At 37.0% G+C, this 14,591-nt stretch overlaps 2 protein-coding genes across 2 annotated transcripts in view; one reads left to right on the forward strand and one right to left on the reverse strand.

Moving 5' to 3' along the window:
- Positions 1–14,591, reverse strand: part of LOC124632900 — a 113,854-nt gene that overhangs the window by 74,700 nt on the left and 24,563 nt on the right. Inside the window, exon 2 of the mRNA XM_047168022.1 lies at positions 11,484–11,511. The gene's annotated coding sequence lies outside the window, so the exon portion shown is untranslated. The remainder of the gene's footprint in view (positions 1–11,483; positions 11,512–14,591) is intronic.
- Positions 12,465–13,733, forward strand: LOC124632736. The gene has a single exon (XM_047167726.1). It carries the CDS (start codon positions 12,564–12,566, stop codon positions 13,716–13,718), a length of 1,155 nt encoding a protein of 384 aa, XP_047023682.1. The 5' UTR covers positions 12,465–12,563; the 3' UTR covers positions 13,719–13,733.

The following is a 14,591-nucleotide window of genomic DNA, read 5'->3' on the forward strand; positions in this document are numbered from 1 at the left end:
TCGTTTAAATTCCCCATTGAAATGAGGAAAATATTTGATGTTTACACCTGATTTTCTCTAGATTCCCATGGTTCACATTGATGCGACTAATGCCATAGTAAATGGGTATAATTTAGGCGGTCACCAAAAATATTTTTAAGACTCTAAGCTGAGGCACCAAATAAAATAAACAACTCCAAAAAAAAATAAATTGACTTTATTAAAAGGGCACTAAAGTATATAATATTATGATCCAAAAAAAATAAAATAACATCAGAAAAATCGCAAGCAAGCCGAAGGTGCGGTGGTGAGCGTGAAAACCATCTGCGACGATAAGCTCGCATGGAACCGCCGGAGCCCTGCAGCGCCGGAGCCGTGACAGAAGCCATGCTTGCTGCATGTTGCGTGCTTACATTTTAAACGTACTGACTTACACACAAATTCATAATACAAATATGAAAAAAATACAAATTCATAAATAAGCGACGTACGTTTGGGAACCCCAGTATATTAATTGGTATTTGGGAAATATTCTAGCGATCGTTAGCTTTTTTAGTCTAACAAAAATGACCAAATTAGGAGTCATGGTATTACATAACTGGTAACATCTAAGTAGTGACAATATATAATATTTGGTCTAAAGTGTATTTTAAAGGCGTCCATATATTTTTTTAGTAGTCAATAATACGAAAAAATGGTTTTATTTAATAATAAATTTGGAAACGTTATTTGGTGACCATTTATCCATTTTGGTAACCGTTTAGAATTTTTTTGGTAGTAAAATAGGTACTTTTTTGGGTGGTGCTTAAACACAAGCCATAGTAAATCAGAGCCTTTATCATTATACTGTGCTATATATCGTTCGTATCCGCCGTGGGTATGGTTTCCATACTAAGGTGCTCAATGACCTTTGAATGATTTAAAATTTTTCACAGTTTAGAGGCAATTATATTTAAGAAGTGTTTGATATGAATTTCAACTTTAATATCTCTACGCGTTCATGTGAAAAAGGGTAGGTAGTAAGTTTATAATTATTAAAAAAATATTTTATATCATGTAAGCAAAAATAATATTTTATGTAACTTCAAATTTATCATTTTCGCAATTTTTCCTTTATCTGTACTATATAATGTTGCTTCGTGCCGAATTTCAAGATTCTGAGTTCACGGGAAGTACCTTGTAGGTTTTGATTCCCTAGCGTGTGACGGAAATTCGTCTAAGGTGTCGGTATAACTGCTGTATCCTTTAATCGCGTTAACTTAGAAGTTAGATTTTAGAAGTGAGATTTGCGAGTGTCGAAAATTTGTTGAAAATATCGACATAATCGGCTGTATCGTTTGATTGGCTTGGCTTAGAAGTTTGATATTTTCACAGCTTAAAGGGACAATAGACCTGAGTATTCCATGTGAATTTCAGCTAGATACGTCCACGCGTTCTCGAGATAAAGGGTCTTGACAGACAGACAGACAGACGGACAACAAAGTGATCCTATAAGGGTTCCGTTTTTTCCTTTTGAGGTACGGAACCCTAAAAATTGACTCTTCAGACGGGTAATCTTCCAGTTCCTTAAAGAAAATAAATTTATAATCTATGCAAAAAAATATCGGAGAAAGATCCGACGGTGTTCAAATTCTTCACGGCAATGTAAAAGCATAAAAAATGATTATATTGAGTTTATAGCGTGGCTCAAACGCAAGTAAAAGGTGAAGACGAGTATCAAATGCTAGCTTGGAACGTAGCACAAATCCGCAAAAATATGTATATTTAGATAAAATTAATATTCGTGAATATTATGATACTATCGTGGGTAACGGGAACCGTTCAGTTACTCAAACCAAGTAAAAAGTTTAAAACTGCAAAAACACATAATTGATAATTCGCAAGTTGCAGATAAGCATGTGAAGTTGTTTTATCGATATTATATTTTCCGATTAAAATGTTTTACTGGCAATGTTTATAAATATCTGTCAGCACTTAATTTTGGACTGTGAAAAATCGTGCACCACTCTATCAAATAGTTTAGTTTCAATAAAATATCGATCTCTTGGCTAAGCTCCAAAACTGTCAGGGCTGAACTATCGAATCAATCCACTACTGACAACCGTTTATCAATCATACTTGACAACAGCAGACGTTTTAAATCAATCTCATCTTTTGTAGATGAAATTATGTCAAGTGAAAATACTTATTTAACAAGAGAGAGCAATTTGTATATCGTTCTCTCGTGTTTTATATAGATAAAGACAAAATATACCTATACCTACTCAAATGTAATTTATATGAATGCTAGCGTTTTTCCACATATGGCCTTTAACCAACTAATACAAAAGTAATAGTAACCTTATTTAAGTACCCACAAGGCAAGGCTTCATACACCGTCGCCTCAACTAATCGTAAGGTTGTAGCTATCAATCGTAACAATCGACTACTGACATCGATAATTACGTGTCTAGCTCTAATGCACAACTCGGTAATATTAGCTCATTTGCTCGATCTTATGTGTGTAAGAACGATCGCAAAAAATATCGATAAGCAATCGATTAAGCTAGTGGGTTACTAAACATTCATTGTCTTTCTTCAAGCTTTTTATTCAATTAGAATTCTCATGGAAATTATTCCCGTGTAACTAATAGGTCTTATTAGAATAGTGTAAATTCCAAACGATTTCAAAGAGATAAATGTAATTAGTAGATTGTTTTTCGTAGTAATTTTCCATTGAATAATTTGCTGTGGAAATCATTCTGCTTTATGCACACAACATGCCATGTTTTAGTGTTCCCGATTGAATTCTAGAAATGCAATTATTTCTTGAGTAAAACTAAACGTATGGAGATGAAAATAAACAGTATTGTTGATATATCCATTTTTCCCAGCCCAGTATTAAAAAATATATACAGCATTTACCCGAGGTAGAAAAATATAGGTCGTTATTTTTTCTCTGACCTTGATATTTTATTATTTTTGAGAGTACATAATTAACTTCAGAGACCTATATTTTCCAAGAAAGCAACGATCATGCTGGATCATTGTGTAAACGTCAAGCCAATTCCCGTCCATCAGTTTCCCTTTTCAGTTCCGGCGTTAGCGCATCAAACACGATACAAACAAAATGGACACAAAAGTGAAAGAGGCGTGTTACTGGCAGTTCGAAACAATCAGAGCACAGTTTGTACGAACATATGTGGTTTCTGTAAACGGTAAAAAGTGAATATGGAATGATTGTGTGTGATGATATCAGAAAGAAAGAAGTAAGGAGGAAGACATGCTGCGTTGAAAGAAAATTAAGTTTGAACAAGATTAGGAGGACGATAATGATGATGCTCAGTATAGAAGTTCCTACACTCGTTTTACCTAATATTTCGATTTTTCATGACATTAAGCTGCCGGCAGTGTGTTTACAAACACAAAACCGAATCTCTAATTATGTAACTAAAAATTTTGACATCACACATATAAGAAGTATAGCTTACATTTGTGATATCAACAATATTCCTACGACTCTTGCCATATTTATAATCCACCAGATTTTTTGTTCCGCCCCGACACACAATTAAAAACTTATACTTACATCTATCTATTTAGATACATACATGCAAAATTATGTATGTACAAATAGAACTGTAATTAGATATACATATACAAACATACATATGTATATTAGGGTGTCCCTTATAAGAGTGAAAATATTTTTTTTTTTAATATTGAAACGCATACCCCCTAATTCTTTTTAAACCACCCAGACATACTTACATGCAAAATTTTATCGTCCTATGTCAACATTAACCTGTGCCGACCAAGCTGTGAAGATTTTATAAATCGCTGTCTTTATCCCTTTGCGCTATTAAATTGAATAGCATGAAATATTTATATTTTAAAAAATTAAAAATAAAAAACAAAGTAACAAAATAGGTTTTTATTTATTTACAGGACAAAAAATTACAAATTAGCAAGGAAATTTTCTTCTAAGGGTCTCTTTCTTGCAGTCTGGGTATACATTTCTATGCTCTTGCACACAGCGTAGTAAAAATTGCTTTTGTTCTTCCTTTGCAGTTATTAAACCATGAAAATCTTGCATAAGTTTTACAGCTCTTTCAGATATATCATTCACTGCCCTCAAAGAAAGAACCTTTCTCTTTGCCTGTAAATAGGTAAAATCTTCTTTCCACGTCGAAATAGGTTTGTTTAAGAAGTTTTCATCAATTTTTAAACGAGGAAATAAATTTCTGCTCTTGACGGACACAAAATCACTTAATGATTTTTCTGAAAAAAAATATTGTACAATACAATATTTTTTTTTATTTTTTTTTGCTACTTACCATACAAATAACCAGACAAATCTTCTTTCGATGGAATGTATCTCTTCCCAGAATCATACACACTCTCTCTTTGTAAGTTCTCTACGATTCTTCTCTTGATTTCTTCATCAACTTCATCATCAAACAGTGATAAAATAGTAATTTCTTCTGATAAGTACCAAAGATGTTGACAAAATTTTGTCAAGGCTGCTTGGGAGATCTCTTTGTTAATAGTTTCATATTCCTTAAGTCTTTTTAAAAAGTGCAAATCTTGATTTGGTGCCTTAACTGCCTGACTACATCCAAGCCATGCTTTCACATATACTCGTATAATTGCAATGAATAAACAAACGTCTTGAAGTGCACGTTTATCTTTAGCGCTAATTTTAAATTGAGATTGCAACAAGCATATTTTCAAAGAGTAAATAGCTCTAGCCATCCATCTTGCTTGATGCATTGCTCCAGGAGGTCTTATTTTAATTTTTTTCTCATTATCGCCTCCTAAGAAAATAACAGACAGTTCAATTAGTTCACGATAATCGTCACGTACAATGGATTTTCGCAGTTCTTCATTATAAAATGTCAGCAGTTCATTGATTTTTGTTTGACAGAAATATTGTAAGATGAATTCACTGTGCGATTCAATAGTAGCAGAATTAATAGTATTCCAGTTATCTCTAAACTTTTTGAACAAGGGGATATCAGGGCTATTTGTGACTTGATGGATTTTTGTTTCAAATACACTCTTTAAAACCAGTTCGTAAACATGGTGGCGGCAAGCAAATAATAATAACTCCCTGTCTAGTTTTTGTTCCAAAATAACACAAGCTCCTTTCAATCTTCCTGTATTAGATGCAGTTGTGTCACAGCACATTATTTGTACCTTGTCCTCGAGGTTCCAGTCATAAAGTGCGTTTAACACGGCTTTAGCTTGATCTTGACCGGCAGAGCTCTCCAACTTAGGCACTCCCAAAAGTTGCTCCTTTTCTTCAAATGAAATAAGAATTGGCAGGCGTTCTTCTTTAGAACTTCTTACGTCTAGTGCGGGTAGTAATTTCCCATCCCAGTGAACAGTTACAGTTTCAGGCAAAATGTCCTGAAAATCCGATTTTATAGATTCCGCTCTATCTTTTCTAATCTGTGTGCGAATGCGTTGAATAGACGATTTGTTTATCGGGAAGTCATCACAGCTAAGATCTAGTGCTTCCACTGCAGCCTGAAGTATAAACACAGAATCCCTTATGCTTAATTGACATCTATCTAAAGCTGCAACCAACTTAGGAGTGATGAAATCTTTCCTTCCCCTTTTTGAAGTAGTTCTAAAACTTACCGTTTGAGATGTGGTTGGCAAGGGTTCGTCAGTACTTTCGTCGGAGCTGGTAGGTGGCTCAATCTCAATTAGGTCTTGTGTAGTTAAAGATAAAGATAAACTCTCGGAACACATTTGCTCATGTCTTTTTTTCTCTTCTTTCAATTTTCTCTGTCTTGCTTTTTCTTCTTTCTCAGCTAACTTTTTATCTACACCCGCTAAACATCCTGGACGCCCTGGTTCTCTTTGCTTTTGTAAAAATATTTTATCTTCTTCTATTTTCATCCTTTCCAATGCGTCTGCGTGTGCTATATCAAATAAATTATCTAAATTGTTTTGGAAGTCCTTCTCTCGGCGCTTGTAAACATCTTGTGTTTTTTTAGAATTTTTTTGCAACTCTCTCCAAGCATGGTGAAGATCCACAAGTTTTTTTACACAGTTAGGGATAGCTCTGGTAGGAATTCTAGCTTTTTCCCAAAATATAATACACTCACGAACGACGAGATTCGCGCTTTCATTAACTTTCAATTTAACTTCGCGAATGTTAAAAAAGAGGACTGCTAGAACTTGACGGTTAGTTGGTAACTTTGCTCCTGTTATTTGATAGTTCACGTCACCTATTAAGAAAATACTTTTTTTATTGCTTCTTAATTCCAGTGCCATTTTTAAATGTATTACACAATATATTAATCGCGACGCTAACTGAAAACAAATGACAAATACGGCGAGTGCGCGCTGCAGGCGCTGCTACTCCCGCGTAGATTGTATGAACATGTTTCGATGCAAGTCGGCACGGGTTATCGTTCTCCAAATGTGGTGAAAATTTATTTCCGAGTGTTTTAGGACCAAATGAATAAAACTAAGACGTATGCGTTAAAAAATATACACTTTGATAAATAAGGGACACCCTAATGTATATATCCGTTTACTTCGCCACGTCCGACAAGTAAATGTTTTCTTACGGCTTTATTCCAACTGTCTGTTATTACTTTATTAACTACTAGCCGTTTTCCCGCGGTTTCACCCGCGTCCCGTGGGAGTCTACTGTCCGCACCGGGATAAAATATAGCCTATGTTACTCACAGATATTATAGTTTTCTAATGCTGAAAGAATATTTAAAATCGGTCCAGTAGTTTTTGAGTTTATCCATTACAACCAAACAAACAAACAAAGTTTTGCTCTTTATAATATTAGTATAGATTTCTTTTGTTGCTGTGGATATTGTTTTAAATTGTGCTGTGAGTACATGTTGGTCTATCTTAGTTTAACCAATGCGTGAAGAAGGTGCACTTACAGGTTCATTATGTAATCCTACAGCCAACATCTGCTTCATAGTCTACAGTTTATGTAACATCACCTGAATTCCAGCGGGAAACTTTAGCAGCATAGTATAGAACCATATAACAGAATTTTCCGATTCCGATAGTCTTATGCTAGTCTGGTATCCCCACGCGATCATGGGAGATGCCTCTGAAGAAAACCCACTCAAATTATTATGAAAACAAAACAAATTATTATGAAAACGCAGTTTTCCGCGCATCCATCCACACATCCGAACTATCACGGTCATAATATTAGAGTTACGTGATGTAAACAAATAACAACTCGCGAAAATTCACTCATGCATGGCAAGGTGATTCATATCACCTTCTTCAAAACAATTCTAAAACAATTGTTTATGTACCAGATACATAAACACCGAATGTCAAACAAGGACATCCATCATCACTTGCTTAACACAATCGTACAAATTAGCGAATATTAACCGATAGTCACTAATATAACCTTCAAACATAGCGCGTACATTTGTAGCAATTCTCTAGAGAACCATTACGGGTTACTCCGTGTTACGAAGAGACCACATGCATCAGCTGGTTACAAGTCCCTAAGGAAACTCTGAACATGGCTGATTTGTAGGTTGGTTTTTTGGCAAGATGTAGGAGTCATGCTTGTTTTCCACAAAAAATTGTGAATGTTATCTCTTCTCATGTTATAACGATCAAAACTACATATCATCTTAGGGTCAATCCACACCGCGTTTTTATCCTGCAGAGCAGTTTGTTGTCGTTTGTATCGATACAAACGCGCGGCACCGGCGCGTCTGTATCGATACAAACGCGCGTCGGCGGCGCGTTTAAAAAAACCGGCCAAGTGCGAGTCGGACTCGTGCACGAAGGGTTCCGTAAATTACAGTTAAATCAACCTATCTCAAAAACTATAAGAGATACTTTGATCAAACCAAAAATCGTTGAAAGAGTTAATTAGCATGCATCACCTCTATTTTTTTTAGAATTTTATACCCCGTAGTTATAAAAATAGAGGGGGGGGGACATACTTTTTACGACTTTGAGAGCTGATATCTCAAAAACCGTTCACTTTAAGAAAAATGTTTTTTAGAAAACTTTATATCATTTTAAAAGACCTTTCCATTGATACCCCACACGGGTATGTACATCGAAAAAAAAAATTTCATCCCTCAGTTACATGTATGGGGGGCCCCACCCCCAATTCTTTTTTTTACTATTTAGTGTCATATTTTTGTAGCGGTTCATACAACACATATTCCCATCAAATTTCATCACTGTAGTACTTATAGTTTCCGAGTAAATCGGCTGTGACAGACGGACAGACGGACAGACGGACAGACGGACATGACGAAACTATAAGGGTTCCGTTTTTGCCATTTTGGCTACGGAACCCTAAAAACGCGGTGTGCATAGGCCGGTGTGCCTTAAAAGGAAATGGCAAAACTAAAATCTTTAACAAATTCATTGCAATTTTGAATCTTAGGGCATTGTCCAATGATTTATTTTGCACCCATGCAACCATATCAATAAATATTTTGGGGTCCTTTACCGAGATCTCTGCTGTCTCTTCAAGGATAGGCCATAAGGAGGTACAAAGCTTTCCTTCCGAGATAGTTTACGTCGGAAAAATGCGTATATCGCCTGTCTCTATATTTGCACCTTCAGCCTAACCCTTCATGTAGTCTCACAGTAACGGCTATGTATGCCACACTACCGGTTCAGCACCTATCGTGTCAACTTCTAGCCGTAACAGTTACCAAATGTGGTGTTACGTTACTGAAACAATATGTGAAAATGTGTGGCAATGTGCGAATAATTGCAATAGCCACCGTGTTACTCAGTCGATACGGTGTTGAAAAAATCTGGTTTGTGAATACCAATGTATTTATAGGTAACCGATTGTTATTATTATTGAGGGCTTTATAGACTCGTGTAACGTTCTCTGACAAGCTCCGGGTACGGACGCAAAAATAGGCGTATGATTGATATAATTTCAGGACATTATGTATATCGGGAACTTGACATTGATAAAAAGCCTGTTTTCCTATACTTTTGCAATTTATATGTCAATTTATTTTGCGACTTTTTTGTCAGCTACGGTCATGGTGTTGTAATAGATGATCATTTCTGAAGGGTCGTTTTTCATTGAGAAGAGTATTGTATAAAAATGTTGTACACTGATTATATTATTCGGCCATTTTGAAAGAAACTCGACGATAAATATTACATTCGCCAATTTGAAGCAATCCTTGAAGGATGTAATAGATAGGATATGTAGAAGCTAATGATATTACTTCACGAGCTATTTTTGCACATTTGCAAAATCGCTCATAATGTTCGTGTTCCGAAATATCTTCGAATCGATTTTCTAACACGATAATGTGAAATAGTGCTAACATAATACAAAACAGAGATTTTTTATTGCATTTAGAAGTATAGTTGATATCTAGTTGATATATTTTCTTACCTACAGACAGACATGTATTGTTGGGAATTTGTTGCGCCACTTCTCAGCAAAACACTTAGGAAGTGGTGAAGGGTGGGTGTTTTGGTGGCTGTCTTTTGCTAATTTTGAAACGCAAAAAATGCTGTTTTACAGACAAGTTTGCATAAATGATTTTGAGTTTGAGTATCTGAAAGTTCGTTTATAAAACATTCAATTGACGCAACCTCGTATCGAATCGTATGTGTTTTTTTATTACCGTGTCAGTTGGGCAAACTGTATATATTTCCGTTTTGCATAATATTATTTGCTGTATTCGTTACCGTTTGTAACAACTGTCATACTTTATAGCCATTTCGTTTCGGCGTTTTATAATAATGGCGTCGCGTTTTAATCTGATTTCAGTAACCGTAAATTATGGGGAAAGTGATAGTTTAATTCTTTTCGGTTCGTTCAAGGTTAATTTATCACAATGGGAAATAACTTGGACATTATGCGTGTTATTTTTGCCATGAAATGGATATGTTTGTGTGCAATTTATAATGCAAATCATCATCATCATTCGTTTATTCAATAGTTCAAATGCTGATCTCAGATTTTTTTCGACCGATTGAATGAGACGATTAAAATGCAAACAGTGGTAAGCTCAAACATTCAAGTCCTCGACTGTACCTACCAATACTTCTGAAACATCAACTTGCTACGCCAAATTAAATAGCCCGTGCCTTAAATCCGGGTTAATTACCACAACGAAGAGTAAAAGTAAATCACATATAGTGGAAAGCCTTATCACTTTCATCAAACACGCATGCGCACCATACATTTCTCCTCCTAATGCATTATTAATTGATGTCGCCCAACGACCGTTCCTAATATTCTTCTATCTATCGCTTCCTATAGATACTATGTTGACATAAGCTTCAATCCGTTCATCGTTTCTTTGGTTGTCCCTTTTCATTCTCGTTCATGCTCAAATGCTACTTATTCTACAACAGTTTCATCATGTTTACGGCCGTTCCTAATCTTACTATCCTACTTATATCCTACTATCCTATCCTACTAATATCCTACTTCCTACTAATATTATATGCTACTAATTTGGGAGAATGTATGGATGTATGTTTGTTATTCTTTCACGTGAAAACGGCTGGACCGATCTGGTTGAAATTTTGTTATGTAGATCGGTGATACCCTGGATTAACACATACATAGGCTGCTTTTCAATCAACACACGATGCGTACAAAGCCGTGGGCGGAAGCTAGTATTCTATATAACTGATGATTTACTTCCTATACATAGAATGTTGACTCAAGCTTCATACAATGTACTGCAAATTCCTACCTCTAGTATGCAAAAGAACAGATAGATAGCTTATTGGGATCGGCCGTAAATATACGATGAAATGAAAAGCGTCGCGTCGGTGTGAATTGGGTCGTCTTTGTAATATCGTGTCGTTTTTATGAACGGTGACGTCATCCTATTGTGATTGTTTATGGGTTAGGTAGGAGGTACAAAAGAGGTAAATGTCATGGATTTGGAGGGAAAAAGAGCGGTTCTGTACATGGTCATGGACAATTAAACATTTGTGACTTAATTTACCAGGACAAAGGACTTGACTATACATTTTGATACAGAATTAAGAAAAAGGTTATAAATCCTGTGTGTCCTTATAAGTTGTAGGAAATAATTATCTAATTATAGCATCGGATTTTTTAAGATCGCTTATAATACGGCCCTCCTAATATATAGCCGTTCCTTTGAAGCTATTTCAACAGCAGTATCATACGTATCGTATAACGCCCGCTCGCTATATTTATATCTATGTATCTTTTGTTTTTATAGGAATACTAGCTTTTGCCCGCAACTTCGTTCGCGTGGAATAGTGACTACCAGCAGATTTTTGATTTGACCAATAGATGGCGCTATATGTCCGGAATAATTTTTTTTTTTGTAATAAAAACTATCCTATGTCCTTTCTCAAGTTTCAAACTATGTCTGTACCAAATTTCACACAAATCGGTTCAGTAGTTTAGGCGTGAAGAAAAGACAGACAGACAGACAGACAGAGTTACTTTCGCATTTATAATATTAGTTTGGATATTAGTTTGGATAACATTTCTTATATGGGGTTAATAAGAAGTTACTTACCGTTAATTATAACTGAGAGTTGTTCCACCTGAAACAATACAAAAATAGATATAATTATTTTGTTTGTAGGACTTTAATGGCAACATGAGCTTAATCAATTTAGATGAACACTGTAAATGGTTATAAGTCGTTTCTTTGCTTGCGGAAGTGATATGGTACCTTAAGGTAAATGCGTTGACTGCTAAACTCTTGTAAAATCGCTGTGCGATTTTACATTAAGGGTAGGTATGAGATAAGCCGGGATCCTGTTCAAATTGAATTTGTGGGCAGCAATGTCGATCCCAAGGGGACTGAGAAATTAATTTATAATTGAAGGTCGGGCGGACTCCGTCTTTTTAAACAATTTGTTGTGATTAAAATATTTGCAGTTTGATAGACAATGGAAACTCAATTTTCAGGCCACGCGTAAAATATGACTAGCTTATATATTTTGCAGACATTTTTGTTGTTGTTTTATTTTTAGAATTAATAAGAACAATCGCCAAATACGCTTCGAGGGCCAACACGCCAACGCACAATTTTCAATCGTGCCCCGATTTTATTACGAAACCTTTTTTTACTGTGTTAATATTTTGTAGCTAGAGAAAAATGCCTAACAAAGGATCATTACGCTTTCCAGTACAAAATCACGATTCCATGACATTCTGACTGCCTAACAATACAATAGCGGGCACCATTACGACTTCTTTGTGAAGTTAAGGTTAGAAAAAAATTCTTGTCAAATAACTTTGCTGTTACGAAATTAGCTGCATGCGCAATATTGTTTTGTTTATACATATCCCACCAAAAAGAAATGTAAAAAAAAAGCCAAGCCTCTACGCAATTCTTCCACCGTAAAAAGTTTTGAGATCGCGTAGAAGCCAAGTCCTGTTCAACTTTATTTGTAATAATAAATCAATATTTTGTGACCATATCAATAGTTTTGTTCATTATATCGCCAGTCATGCCAGCCATATCAGTCGCCAGCCATATGTCCAGTGTATCGCGTTCATTCGTTGACGTCGGACGCGTTTGCACTGTTCGCAGAAATTATTTTAATTTCGTGCCGAGCGCGGCGTCAGCCGCCGCTAAGTCGATACCATGCGTTCGGAAGAACTCGTGGCGAACGAGGTCCTGGCGTTCCTGCAGTACCAGCTGGACGTCATGGATGAGGTCAGTGTGACCCAGATTTGCACCTCAAACTTCACCGAGGAGGAGATACGCAGCGCAAAGAAGCTGTTGTACGAGTCGCTGCAAATGGCAGACCGAATGCCGACCCGCAGGCGAGATGAAAAGGGAGAGAGGAGTCTCCAAGACACTATAAGGCTGTTGAAGGAGACCGACCCGGACGACGTGCCAACGTTCGTGGCAAAGGAGTTGCGGAAGCTGCCCCCGGTCACTTTCGATCACGTCGACGTCACCAGGCTGTTAAAGGACATCACGAGTATGAGGTCCAGCCTGGTCGAGCTGCAATTGAAGCTGGAGGCATCACAATCCACCATCTGTGATCTACGTAACGAGGTAGCAGAATTGCGAAACTCTGCATGTAGGTCACACGCGCATGCCAACAGCGACAACACACGCCACGGACAGGTCAACGCATCGCCGCAACGCGCCGAGTCAGCAAAATTGCACTCGTCGCCTGCCGTCGCCAATACTAGTGATGCGTCACCGTGCCCCGCCCTCCCCGCGTCCCCTGCCTACGGGACGCCGACGAATGTAAGCACGTCTAGGCTTGGACGTGTTTACTCGGATGCCGTAAAGCGAGATCCCGTCCAACGGCCACCTAAAGCTACTGTGGCGATACAATATCAGCCCGAAGGAACCCGAGGTACGGTACAATCTGTACCATGTAAAGGGAAAGTTGATGCAGATGGTTTCGTGAAGGTGGAAAGAAGGAAGAAGAAGCCATCTAGCCGAAATCAATGCGGAACTGCGTTGACTGGTCCGAACATGCTGCTGCGCCCCGCAATACCGACGACGCAGCTGTATGTTTCGCGTTTACATCACTCCACGAAGGTCGAGGAGATCGTGGAGTATATACGAGTCAAGACGAACTGGACCTTAAGAGTCGAGAGGTTGGAGCCCAGACACAACACAAATTTCAAATCGTTTGTGGTACGTGTGCCGACTCAGCATCTCGACATGTTCCAAGAAGCGTTTTGGCCGAAAGGTGTCGTTTTCCGGCGGTTCCGCGGGAGGCTACGCGACACCACGCAGTGCAACACGACACCGCCTATTCGTGTTAACAAATAGAAATTGTCCTGCTGATTATTGTTATTTTATATGTATTAGTTTATAAGTATTGCAATATTAAATTATGTATGTATTGTACTTTCTATGGGCCCTAGTTGCCTGAGGTAAACAAATAAATAAAAAATAAAATAAAATAAAAATTATCCAACAATATTGACTTGGCCATGAGCACAAGTTAAAAGTCGCTCGTGGAACTGAACATGAACAACTACCTACATTGTTTTTTGTTGAAGATGACTTCTACAGTTCTACCAGTAATTCCTGACACATTGATAAACTCCCAGCAGTTCCACCCGAGTCCTGTGGGACATATTATATACATGCTTCACAGTATCGTATAACGTACGTTAAGTAGTTAATGCAGATCGTATAACATATGATACGTTGTTAATGTGGATTTCAGCCAGAGATACACCACTCACGTCGAATCTAACATACCAAATGACCCAAGAGAGGTAAACCCTTTTGTAGACAAACGACAAACGAAACCAAACAGGGTAAATAGAAGACAGCAAAGTGAAGGATCAAACGGATATAACACTTTTAGTCATTCAATACGTGACCAGTTCACATGACGACTACGGATAGAGAGAATTCATTAAAAGGGTGGATCTATATACACTGGATGGGGAAGCCAATGTCAAGGCAACGTACAGCTTTGAATATCGCATTCCATAGATATTATAGAAGATATACGTAAACCGATTATCTAAAATACTATTAAGGGGTTAAAATATTTTGCGGTGCGTTGAAAGACAAAGAGCTAAAGCAGCTAAAGTTATTGAGGGATCGCAAAAATTGTCTATAATTTGAATATCGAATCTCTAAAATTTTGTATATATAAACACTAGAAAAACAGACTTTTCTAACAAA

Source organism: Helicoverpa zea, chromosome 1 (genome assembly GCF_022581195.2).
Source record: "Helicoverpa zea isolate HzStark_Cry1AcR chromosome 1, ilHelZeax1.1, whole genome shotgun sequence".
Classification (NCBI taxonomy): Eukaryota; Metazoa; Arthropoda; class Insecta; order Lepidoptera; family Noctuidae; genus Helicoverpa; species Helicoverpa zea.